The following is a 12332-nucleotide window of genomic DNA, read 5'->3' on the forward strand; positions in this document are numbered from 1 at the left end:
CACCGGCACCCCGGGTCAGTGCTGGTCGGAGTCCCGGTTGCTCTTCCAGTCCACTTCCTGCTGATACCTTTGGGGAGGGATGATGCTCAAGTACTTGGGTCCCCAACACCCACGTGGGAGACCCGGCTGGAGTTCCTGGCCTGTCCCTGCCTGGTGTGGTCACTTGGGGAGTGAACTAGTACATGAGAGATTCTGTCTGTCTCTCTCGATGATGGTCTGTCTGTCAAAGAAATATTTTCAAGAAACGGGGCCAGCGTTGTGGCCTAGTGGGTAAAGCCATGGCCTGCAATGCCGCATCCCACATGGGCTGTGGTTCGAGTCCCCTGCTCCACTTCTGACCCAGCTCTCTGCTGATGTGCCTGGGAAAGCAGCAGAGGATGGCACCTGTGTGGGAGACTAAGGGAAGCTCCTGGCTCCTGGCTTCACACTGGCCCAGCTCTGGCCATTGTAGCTGTTTGGGGAGTGACCTAGCAGATGAAAGATCGCGCGCTCTCTCTCTGTGTCTCTCTCTAACTCTGCCTTTCAAATAGGAAAATCTTATAGAGACACACACCAGAGAGCTGTCCCCAGGTTCACTCCCCAAATGCCCAGAAGAGCTGAGGCTGGGCCAGGCTGAAGCCAGGAGCCTGGGACTCAGCATGGGTTCCCAGGTGAGTGGCAGGGACCCAAGTGCTTGCGCCAACACCTCTGCCTCTCCAGGGTGTGTGAGCGGGAAGCTGGAACCCAGGCTCTGTGGTGTGGGATTCAGAAATCCTGCTATGGACAGGTTTCCAGGCAGAGCCAGAGAGTTCTCAGGGTTTTGAAGGGAACCAAAGGGGGCCGGCACCGTGGTGCAGTAGGTTAATCCTCCGCCTGCGGCACTGGCATCCCGTGTGGGCGCCGGTTCTAGTCCTGGCTGCCCCTCTTCCAGTCCAGCCCTCTGCTATGGCCTGGGAGAGCAGTGGGAGATGGCCCAGGTGCTTGGGCCCCTGCACTCACGTGGGAGACCTGGAAGAAGCTCCTGGCTCCTGGCTTTGGATCGGCGCAGCTCCAGCTGTTGCGGCCACCTGGGGACTGAACCAGTGGAAGGAAGACCTCTCTGTCTCTCCCTCTTTCTGTATTTGTAACTCTCAAATAAAAAAGTAAAATATTAAAAAAAAAAAAAAAGGAACCAAAGAAGCAGGGGTGGGGTGGGGGTTGTACTAGGCCTACAGAGAGGGCAGAGGCTCTGAGCCTAGTGCGTCTGGGCCGACCTGAGCCTAGCTACTGGGCCTCCTCCGCTCCACCCAGTTCTGCCTGTTCCCGGGCCTTGGCTCCCACCTGGAACAGCCCAGCAAGCCCGGCCCTGTATCCCTACCGCGTCGGCCTCTCCCCGGGCGAGGCTTCCAGTGCTGCAGCGCCTCCATACAGGTGGCCCATGGCCGGCGCTGCTGGCCTCTGCCGGGGGTTGCCCCGAGGGGCCGAGTGGCACAGATGAGACATCTCACGTCACCTTGGGCTCTTCAGGGCATCTAGGAACGAACCCAGGATTAATGGAGGTCTCTGGCCTGAGCTGTCAGCACAGAGACCCAGGGAGAACCCCAGAGCCTTGCCCCACAGGTCAGAGGTCAGGCCAAAGGAGGGGGCCCAGGGCGCCGGGGACACAAGGGGGCTGCTATGGCAGACTTGTCACTGGGTTTCAGTGGGGCTGTGAGTTGGACCCCATTGAGGGTGGACAACGCAAGTGTGTGGCCTGCGTTTGTGACGCCATCCAGCTCCCGGCTAATGGCCTGGGAAAGGCAGTGGAGGATGGCCCAGGTGCCACCAATGTGGGAGACCCGGATGAAGCTCCTGGCTCAAGAGCCGTGCGTGTGTGTGTTTAAAGATAAGTCAGAGAGATCTTCCATCCACTGGTTCACTCCCCAGATGGCCGCAACAGCCGGGGCGGGCCCAAGCTGGAGGCAGGAGCCAGGAGCGTCTTCCCAGTCTGCCCTGACCCTACCTGGCCGGAACCAGGGGACTTGAGCCATCGCTCCAGTCTGCCCTAACCCTACCTGGCCGGAACCCGGGGACTTGAGCCATCGCTCCAGTCTGCCCTAACCCTACCTGGCCGGAACCCGGGGACTTGAGCCATCGCTCCAGTCTGCCCTGACCCTACCTGGCCGGAACCCGGGGACTTGAGCCATCGCTCTCCCAGGAAGCTGGAGTCAGACATGGAGCTGGGCCTGGACCCCACACCGACGTGGATGTGGGTGTCTTCACCACTAAGCCAAACACTTGCCCCTGCTTGGGATTTATTTAAAAGGTGGTGGACAGCGATGTCGCCTATCCACTGGCTCACTCCTCAAATGCCCACGGCAGCCGGGGTGGAGCCAGGCTGAAGCCAGAAGCCAGGAACCCCATCTAGGTCTCCCACACACATGGTGGGGATCACCCAGAGCCTCCCAGGCACACTGGCAGGAAGCAGGGTTGTAAACAGGAGCAGGTGGGAGTCAGCCAGGCATGCCAAGGGGTGGCTGAACCTGCCTCTCACTGCCCCTCCCCCATTTATTTTTTAACAAGGTGCAGCATGTCTGGGTGTTAATGCAAATGATCAAGGCTTAGGGGGCTTCAGACCGGGACAGCAGGTTTCCCAGGGCTGGGCGGGGGTCTCTGTCCCTCCACCCACACAGCGGGCACCTGGGTTCCAGTTCTGCCTTTACCAAGGCACTCACCTGGACGGGGTAAGAGCAGCCCGGCCTGCACGTCTGTGAAGTGCCGGGCATTCCAGTGGCCACCACACGCAGGCTTCCTACACCCACAGCAGGTGTCACGGGGCTCCCAGCGGCCTGGCCTGGGAAGGACCCCAGGAAGGGGGCCCTGTCACTGGGGCTGGGGTCCGGCACCGGCCAGCTGGACACCGGCCTGGCCTGTGATGCCGCTCCCCTCCTCGGCTCGGGGAGCACCCATAAAGCACAGCCGAGCCACAGAAGGCCGTGCCCGGTCACTCACAGGGCTGGCTGCCGCAGGCTCTGCCCCTGGACCAAGGCCTCCCCAGCTTCTGGGGGAGCGGCCGGGTGCAGGGGGAGTCACGGAAGGGGCCCCTCTCCGCCCAGCTCCCCGCCTCGGCTCAGGGCATACCCTCGGAGCCCCCTGGACCTGCGCGGGGCCGCGGGGTCGCCCAGGTGAGGGGGGTGGGCGGGGCCAGAGCACGCGAGCCTCCCGGCCGCTCACGCGCGGACCCTGCGGGGGGCGCTGGCTCGGCCCCGCCCCGCGCGCCCCCGCCGCGGCCGGCGCGCGCTCCCGGGAGGCGGCGGCGGCGGCGGCACAGCACCGGTAGCATCGGCAGCAGCCCCCGGCGGCCTCGGGCGGGGCCGGCCGGACGGACAGACGGACAGAGGGAGCCGCGGACGCGCGGCCCGCCGGGGCCGGCCATGGAGGGCGCCTCGTTCGGCGCGGGTCGCGCGGGGGCTGCCCTGGACCCCGTGAGCTTCGCGCGGCGGCCCCAGACCCTGCTGAGGGTCGCGTCCTGGGTGAGTCGCCCCGGCCTCGGGTCCCGCCTCGCCCCCGCGCCCCACCGCTCCCGGCCCCTCGCCCCCGGCCCCTCAACCGCATCCTCGCCGGCCCCTCCCCCGCCGGCCGCAGGTTGGGGTGACGTCACCGGGCTGGGCGCGCCCACCTGCGGTGGGGGAGGGGCGGGCGGTGAGAGAGGGACCTTGAGAGGTCACCGCCGGTCGCCCCTTCCCACCCCCCAGCTCTCCGTGCTCCGTGTCCTCCCGACCTGGTAGCGGGCACGGGGTGGGATTCTCGGAGGGGCTGGGCGCCGAGCCCCGGCGCGAGGAGGGGGCTACGGGAGCCGAGAGGTACCGAGCAGCGCCGTCCCCCCCCCCCGGCCCGCTCGCGTCCTCCAGGCTCCTTGGGAGGGAGCCGCTCCCCCACCCCCGTCCAGGTGCGAGTTGAGGGAGGGGCGACTGTGCGTGGGAGGGCTTCCTGGAGGCGGCGTGGGAGCGCCAGGTTGGGGGCGGCCTCGGGGGCACCCCAGGACCGGCGCCGCGGCAGCCGCACCTCCGGCCAGGGTGGAGGAGGGCGGTGGCCGCGCTGGGAGAAGGGGCGGGGTCTTCCGTTGCCGTGACCCTGGCCAGACCCAGCTCGGGGACCGGTGGACCACTCTCGGGGCCCGCGCCCCCGGCTCCGGCGTCCCGAGCTGGGCTGGACAGCGGCGATGAGGCTGGGACGGAGCGGGGCTTTTGCCGCGGACAGCGCGGGGGTCGCTCGCAGCCGGGGGGCGGCCGGCGCCCGGGAACGGTGGTCACGCTCAGGCGGGGCCCTCCCTCGCGGGCGGGGCTGCGTGGACGCGCCCCTCCCCGGCGCTGCAGCCCTTGAGTTCCGGATCAAGGTGACAGCTTCGGTCCGCACCGTCGGGAGTGGCCGCGGAGCGGGGGCCCCGGGTGTGCCCGCGTGTGAGGGGGGTCTGCGTGGACTGCGCGAGCGGCCCGGGAGGGCGCGGGCCCCTGACGCCGCCCACTGCCCGCAGGTGTTCTCCATCGCCGTCTTTGGGCCCATCATCAACGAGGGCTACGTGAACGCGGACAGCGGCCCGGAGCTGCGCTGTGTCTTCAACGGCAACGCAGGCGCCTGCCGCTTCGGGGTGGTGCTTGGCCTCGGGGCCTTCCTCGCCTGCGCCGCCTTCCTCTTCCTGGACGCGCGCTTCCAGCAGATCAGCAGCGTCCGAGACCGCCGTCGGGCCGTGCTGCTGGACCTGGGCTTCTCAGGTGGGCGGGGCCTCGCGGAGGGGCGGGGCCTCGCAGGGAGGCAAGCGCCGCGCAAAGGGCTGGGGGCGGGTCCGGGGCGGAGCCTCGCAGAGGAGCGAGCGCTGTGCAAAGGGCCGGGGACGGGGCCTCGATGGGAGGCGGGGTCGGGCCCTGGAGTACGGAGCGCCTCTCGCGGCTAGGGGCGGGGCCGGGGCGGGGCCTCGCGGAGGGCGCAAGCGCCGCTCCGGGGGCCGGGGCGGGGCCGGGGCGGGGCCTCGGGGCGCGCGCCGCGCCTGGGGGCGGGGCCTGGGCGGGCGAGGCTCCTCAGGTGGGAGCGCTGCGAGCGCGCGCGTGGCGGGGCGTCGGTGGGGCGCGCTCGTTTCCGCGCTGACGGCCGCCGCCGCCTCAGGTCTCTGGGCGTTCCTGTGGTTCGTGGGCTTCTGCTTCCTCACCAACCAGTGGCAGCGCACGGCGCCCGGGCCCGGCGCGGCGCAGGCGGGGGACGCGGCGCGGGCCGCCATCGCCTTCAGCTTCTTCTCCATCCTCAGCTGGGTGAGTGCGGCCCGGGACGGCGGGCGGGCGGGCGGCCGGGCCGCCCCGGGCCGCCCCCGGCTGACCCCGCTCCCTGCTAGGTGGCGCTCACCGTGAAGGCCCTGCAGCGGTTCCGCCTGGGCACCGACATGTCGCTCTTCGCCACCGAACAGCTGGGCGCCGGGCCGGGCCAGGCCTACCCCGGCTACCCGGTGGGCAGCGGCGTGGAGGGCACCGAGACCTACCAGAGCCCGCCTTTCACCGAGACCCTGGACACCAGCCCCAAAGGCTACCAGGTGCCCGCCTACTAGGGGGCGGCAGGTGGGGCCCCGGGCTCCAAAGCCACCCCGCCCACGCAGGCTCCAAGGGCTCCGGGGCACCCCTCGGGTCCTTGCTGCGCAGCCCACTGTGGGCCCTCCGGGGCCGAGAGGGAGTGGCCTCTGGGGTGCCCGGGCTGTCCCCAGGCCTGAGGTCCCGAGGCGGCGGCAGTGGCGCAGCCCAGGGCACACGCGCTGCTGCCCGGAGTGGACTCCCCTCCCGGGCCGGCTCGCCAGGGGCTCACTGCCCGCTCTGCTGCCAGGTGCAGGGGCTGCCCAGGGGCGGGGACAGCGCCCCTCCCAGGGCCGGGCACGGCGGCCGCTGGCCCACCTCCCGCGTCCTCGTCGTGGTGGTCTGTTGTCCGCAGCCCCCCTGCCTTTGCGCTCTCAGACTGGCTGGTGCAGCCCGGCCCTGCCAGTGCTGGGACTGTGCCCCATCTGCAGGTGTCACTCGTCGTGCCCTCGGGCTCTCCCTCTGTAGCCCTGCCCAAGCCCCTGCCCCCCGTCCTGCTCCTTCCCTGAGGCCGGGCCTGGGGCCAGGCCGGGCAAGCCCCTGCGAGCAGAGATGCGCCAGGCTCCCTCTGTCCAGGGGCCCCCGGAGGCAGCCGGTCCACGCTCACCTCCCTGCCTTGGCTTCCCAGACGAACCCCTCCCCGCCTCGTAGCCGACCACCCGTGCATCGCTCGAAGCTGGCTTTTCGCGTTAAGTCCGGCCCCCAGTGTGGTTGCCGCGTGTCATTCTCACGGACAGTCGAGTGACAGCCCCTGTGCACTGTAGCGTAGACCAGTTAGGTGTGGATTCACGTGACCATGTTTACAGTTTTGTATATATCCCCCCCGCCCCCGACAGCATCCGTGACGGTGTATCCCAGCGTCCCGTGTTCTAACCACAACTTCTTTACAATAAAGACTGTAAATGAGTGACCGTGCCCTGGCTACTCCTGGAAATCATTTCTACCCCAGGAGGGGCCGAGGGGTGGCGCTACGAGGTGCCGGGGCCCACTATTCAAGAAGGGACCGGAAGATGGAAGCCAGGCCAACTCCCGGGTTCTGGGGGTCTCGTCCACAAGCCCCACCACCCAGCACAGTGATCTGGGCAAAAACTCCGCCTCTCAGAACAGGATCACAGGGCCAGCACTGGCATAGCGGGTACAGCTGCCGCCCATAGCACCGGTGTCCCACACGGGCACTGGTTCAAGTCCCGGCTGCTCCACGTCAGAGCCAGCTCTCTGCTAATGCACCTGGGAAAGCAGCGGAGGACGGCCCAGCTCCCTGGGTCCCTGCCACCAACGTGGGAGACGGATGAAGCTCCTGGCTTCCGCCTGGCCCAATCCCAGGCGTTGCAGCGTGAACCAGAGGATGGAAGATTGTCTCTCTCTGTCTTTCTCTCTTTCTCTGTAACTCTGACTTTCAAATAAGTAAATAAATCTTTTTTAAAGATATTTTATTTATTTAAGAGGCAGAGTTAGAGAGAGAGAGGCAGAAAGAGAGGTCTTCCATCTGCTGGTTTACTCCCCAGATGGCTGCAATGGCTGGAGCTGCACCAATCCAAAGCCAGGAGCCTCCTCCAGGTCTCCCACGCAGGTGCAGGGGCCCAAGGACTTGGGCCATCTTCTCCTGCTTTCCCAGGCCATAACAGAGAGCTGGATCGGAAGTGGAGCAGCCAGGACTAGAACCGGCACCCATATGGGATGCCAGCACTGCAGGTGGCAGCGTTACCTGCTAAGCCACAGTGCTGGCTCCGTAAATAAATCTTAAAAAAAAAGGCTCAAGATGGAGTGGCGCTCACGGCTTCTGCCCTTTTCCATAAGGAATGCTTTGTGGACCCAGGGTCCTCTTTGAAAGTGGGTTCCTGGGGTGTGGGCAGCGGGCTAGGCCACCACTTGTGATGGCAGCATCCCATAGCAGAGTGCAGGTCGAGTCCTGGCGGCTGTGCCTCCAATTCCGCTTGCTGTCGTGTGACTGGGAAAGCAGTGGAGGGACTCCCGGCTTCAGCCTGGACCAGTCCTTGATGTAGATCCTTTAAAAAGAAATTGCGTTTGAAAGGCAGAGTTACCAAGAGAGGCAGAGCGAGAGAGGTCTTCCATCTGCTGGTTCACTCCCCAGTTGGCCGCTATGGCCGAAGCTGGGCTGATCCAAAGCCAGAAGCCAGGAGCTTCCTCCAGGTCTCCCACGTGGGTGCAGGGGCCCAAGGACTCGGGCCATCTGCTACTGCTGGATCTGAAGTGCAGCAGCTGGGACTTGAGCCAGTGGCCGTATAGGATGCCGGCGCCACAGAGGGTGGCCCTGGAACGTGGCTTCTTAGGGCTCGGGCTTTGCGGCATTTCCGCTCCGTCCCTCCCCGTGTGTCCCGCCGGCCAGGAGCTTGTCTGCGTTTCCAGTACCTGACTCTACACGTCTGTGTGGTCCCCGGGAATCTGCCGCTGCGGTCCAGCGGCAGTAATCACTCAGAATACCATGCAGCCAGCCTTGATCTGTTTCCAAAGTGTTCTAGCAGCCTTAACAGAAATGGCACCCGTTAGATAAAAATAGTTCCTCATTCTGTCCCCAAATTGCCTGTTCTAGACAGTTCCTGTAAGTGCAGTCATAGGATGTCTTTCATTCTTTGACCCAGTAAAATGTTTCCACGTTCCTTCGGGCTGTAGCACCTGTCGGTGCCTTGTCCTCTATGGCCAAATGCTGTTGCACGCTCTGTCCATCCGCTCACCTGTTGCCGGACACTTCCGGCTATGATAACTAAGGCCCCTGTGGACATGGCGGACAAGTGTCTGAGTTCCAGCTTTCCTTTTTTTAAAAATTTTTTTAAAAGATTTTATTTATTTATTTGAGATAGAGAGGGGTAGTCAGAGAGGTCTTCCATCTGCTGGTTCACTCCCCAGATGGCTGCAATGGCCGGAGCTGCACCGATCCGAAGCCAGGAGCCAGGAGCTTCTTCCGGGTCCCCCACGCAGACGCAGGGGCCCAAGCACTTGGGCATCTTCTGCTGCTTTCCCAGGTGCATCAGCCAGAAGCTGGATCCGAAGAGGAGCAGCGGGGACTTGAACCGGCGCCCACTTGGGATGCTGGCACTGCAGGCAGTGGCTTCACCTGCTGCGCCTTGGCACCGGCCTCCATTTTTAATTTTCAAAGTCAGAGCCAGACAGGGCTAGAAGGACAGAGATCTTCCATCGCTGGTTCACTCTCCAAATGCCTGCAGCAGCTGGGGCTGGGCCAGGCTGGGCCGAGCCAGAACTCAATGCCAGTCTCCATGTGGGCGACAGGAGCCCAAGCACTTGACCATCAGCTGCTGGCTCCCAGGGTGCACGGCCGAGACACCCAGGGCTTCTGCTCTGGGCGCAGTGTTTCAAGGTTGTCTTCACCCCCACACCAAGCACCTGCCGCTCATTTCCGCTTCTTTTTGTGCACGCCTACGAGGGAGTTGAGGGTCACTCAGCAGCGTGTGGGCCTATGCTAACCACGTGGAGGAAGCTCTGCGGCCATTGAGAACGGGTCATTTGTGTGCATAGCGTGTTGCTCGCGTGTTCTGGCGTGTGATGTCACATTTCGAGTTGTGTGCACGCGGGTCTGGCTGCCTGTCCCCTCCCTGGGGCTGGGGAGTGTGGGTGTTCACAGCATTTGCTGTTGCTGGCAGTGCACAGGGAGTTTCTGTTTGCTGTGGGCTGATGTGTCTAGAATATTCCAGAAGGATCATGGTTGTCGTGGGCTCTTTTTTTTTTTTTGAGATCTTCAGTCTATTGGTTCACTCCCCAGAGGCCTCAGGCAGCCTGGGCTGGGCCAGGCAGAAGCCGAGAACAGGGAACTCAATTTGGGTCTCCTACGTGAGTGGCAGGAACCAAAGGACTTGAGACTTTACTGTCACCGTGGGTGCTAGAGTTAGAAGCACTGTGGGTTCAGCCTCCACTTGCAGCACTGGCATGCTGTATGGGTGCCGGTTCCAGTCCCGGCTGCTCCACTTGTGGTCCAGCTATTGCGCTGGGAAAGCAGCAGCAGATGGCCCAGGTGCTTGGGAGACCCAGAAGCAGCTCCTGGCGCCTGGCTTCAGCCACTGTGGCCATTTCGGGAGTGCGTCAGCAGGTGGAAGACCTTTCTGTCTGTCCCTCCGTCTGCCTGTAACTCAACCTCTCTCATACATAAATAAGCTTTTAAAAGACAAAGCTTCAAAAGTCAATCAATAAAATAAATGTTATGAAGTGGAGGAGGGACTTCAGGCAGGCGTGGGCGTCGCAAGCCGCATCTCAGTGCTGCCCGGATGTCTGTGCCCTGGGTTTTCACTGTGCTCCGTTATTGTATCATTTGTTTAAGATGTATTCATTCACTTGAAAGAGTGACAGAGGACGAGAGACAGAGATCTTCTACCCTCTGGTTCATTCCGCTGATGGCCACAGTTGCCAGGGCTGGGCCAGGCCACAGCCGGGAGCCAGAAGCTTCTTCCAGGTCTCCCATGCGAGTAGCAAGGGCCTAGGCGCTTGGGCCGTCCTCTGCTGTCTTCCCAGGCCATGAGCAGGGAGCTGGATTGGAAGTGAAGCAGCCGGGACTCAAACTGGTGCCCGTACGGGAAGCTGACGGTGCGGGTGGCGGCCCCCTGATTGAGGCTCGTTAGTGTAGAGCACCCCTGTGATGATTAGGAGACAAGGAGACATGCCCACAGCACGCTCAGAGGTCACACGCAGGGTTGGAGGCGTGCGGGGAGGGAGGGAGGGGCCCACGGGCTCAGGTCTTCCTGGAGTCTGATTGGTGGTTTCAGAGCCACAGCCTGAGCTCCAGTCACAGCCTTTTTATTTTATTTTATTTTATTTTTTAAGATTTAGTTATTTGTTTGAAAGAATTACACAGAGAGAGGCACAAAAGGGAGATCTTCTATGCACTGGTTCACTCCCCAGATGGCCACAACGGCTGGGGCAGGGCCAGACCAAAGACTGGAGCCAGAAGCTTCCTCCAGGTCTCCCGCGTGGGTGCAGGGGCCCAAGGACTTGCATCATCTTCCGGTGCTTTCCCAGGCCACAGCAGAGCTGGGTCGGAAGTGGAGCTACGCCACGTGCCGGCAACTCCAGGTCAGTCTTGACAGGGGTCACCACAGTCTCTGCCCATTCCCTGTGACAGTGGGGTCAGCAGGTCAGCCACGCAGGCCACACCCAGCCAGCCCACAGGGAAACAGGTGCAGAAGGCGGAGGTGGGGATGAGCACAGTGAAGAATGAGGGCGGGCAGGTGCAGGTGTGGACCCAGTGGACACTGGGTCAAGGGTGACCAAGCCCTGCCCCCGGTATGCGGAAGTCCCACTGGCGCTGGGAATGCACACTGGGGAACCTAAGCCTAGCGTCCACCACAGCTCCTGTCTGCCCTCTGCAGCCGCGGAGCTCAGGCCCGCATCCTCCCCAGTTCTTGGTGCTGTCTGACTTCACAGGTTGGCCAGCCTGGCTGTTCTCACCTGCAGAGGGCAGTGTGGTGCAGTGGTCGGAACACTGCATGGGCCCAGAGGCCCAGGTGTGAGTGTTACCTCCTGGCTCCTTGGCAGGGTATCGGATCCTCATCTGTGGGTGAACCAAGTGTTAGCAGCTACTATTTTTTTTTTCTCATTTCTTTAAAGATTCATTTATTTATTTGAAAGAGTTACACAGAGAGAGAAGGAGAGGCAGAGAGAGAGAGAGAGAGAGAGAGAGAGAGAGGTCTTCCATCCGCTGGTTCACTTCTCAGCTGGCTGCAATGGCCAGAGCTGCACCAATCCGAAGCCAGGAGCCAGGAGCCTCCTCCAGGTCTCCCACGCAGGCAGCGGCCTAAGGACTTGGGTCATCTTCTCCTGCTTTCCCAGGCCACAGCAGAGAGCTGGATCGGAAGAGGAGCAGCCGGGAATTGAACCGGCGCCTATATGGGATGCCAGCACTGCAGGCAGCAGCTTTACCCGCTACGCCACAGCACTGGCCCTGAAACCTCTTTTTTTTGAGGACTCACTTCATTTGCTTATTATTTGTCTGGAAGAGATCTCCCATTTGCTTGGTCCACTCAGAATATCCACAGTGGCAGGGCTGGGCTTGACTGAAGCCGGGAGCCCAGAGCTCCATCCAGTCTCCCACGTGGGTCGCAAGGGCCCAAGGGCTTGAGCCAGCCTTGCACATTGGCAGGAAGCGGCATTGGAGGTGGGGTAGCCGGGACTCAGGTTGGCACGGATACAGGTGCAGGCTCAGTGGCCCGATCCACCGCGCCGGTGCTGGGCTGTTTCCCTAGTCACACGCGTGTATGTGTGTGTCTTGGCGTGTTTCTGAGTCGTTTTGGTTTCATCTGTGAGTTGTGTTTCATACCTGTCATTCACGTGTCTCCTACCTGTCGTTCACGTGTCTTGTGTTGATTTGTGGTGTTACTTGGACCTCCTGGTCTGAGTGTCACCGAGGTGTCACCTCTGTCACAGCAGAGTCATCGCTGATGCCACCCTTGTAGACCTCAGCCTCACGACTGGACTTCTGGTCTGAGGAGATCATTCCTAACTCCGTGATCATCACCAAGACATTGTCATGTTTTTTATTTTATAAATATTTAATTTCTTTTTTAAAGATGTATTTTAGGGTCTAGCACTGTGGCGTAGCAGGTAAAGCCACCACCTGCAGTGCTGGCATCCCATATGGGTGTCAGTTCGAGTCCCGACTGCTCCACTTCCCATCCAGCTCTCTGCTATTCCCTGGGAAGGCAGTAGAGGATGGCCCAAGTCCTTGGGCCCCCGCACCTGCGTGGGAGACCTGGAGGAAGCTCCTGGCTCCTGGCTCCTGATCGGCACAGCTCCGGTCACTGCAGTAAATTGGGGAGTGAA

General features: G+C 62.7%; 1 protein-coding gene across 1 annotated transcript; it reads left to right on the forward strand.

Moving 5' to 3' along the window:
* Positions 1–3371: 3371 nt before the first annotated feature.
* Positions 3372–5695, forward strand: SYNGR3 (synaptogyrin 3). The gene is made up of 4 exons (XM_062180245.1): positions 3372–3470; positions 4472–4709; positions 5098–5240; positions 5321–5695. Exons 1-4 carry the CDS (start codon positions 3372–3374, stop codon positions 5528–5530), a joined length of 690 nt encoding a protein of 229 aa, XP_062036229.1. The 3' UTR covers positions 5531–5695.
* The last annotated feature ends 6637 nt before the right edge of the window (positions 5696–12332 follow it).

This window comes from Lepus europaeus, chromosome 21 (genome assembly GCF_033115175.1).
Source record: "Lepus europaeus isolate LE1 chromosome 21, mLepTim1.pri, whole genome shotgun sequence".
Lineage (NCBI taxonomy): Eukaryota > Metazoa > Chordata > Mammalia > Lagomorpha > Leporidae > Lepus > Lepus europaeus.

Bases quoted from the DNA above. Each gene is read 5' to 3' on its own strand.
- SYNGR3 (XM_062180245.1), top strand. From the start codon at position 3,372: ATGGAGGGCGCCTCGTTCGGCGCGGGTCGCGCGGGGGCTGCCCTGGAC. The intron at 3,471-4,471 runs GTGAGTCGCCCC...CACTGCCCGCAG, and splicing joins TGCTGAGGGTCGCGTCCTGG to GTGTTCTCCATCGCCGTCTT. The intron at 4,710-5,097 runs GTGGGCGGGGCC...CCGCCGCCTCAG, and splicing joins GCTGGACCTGGGCTTCTCAG to GTCTCTGGGCGTTCCTGTGG.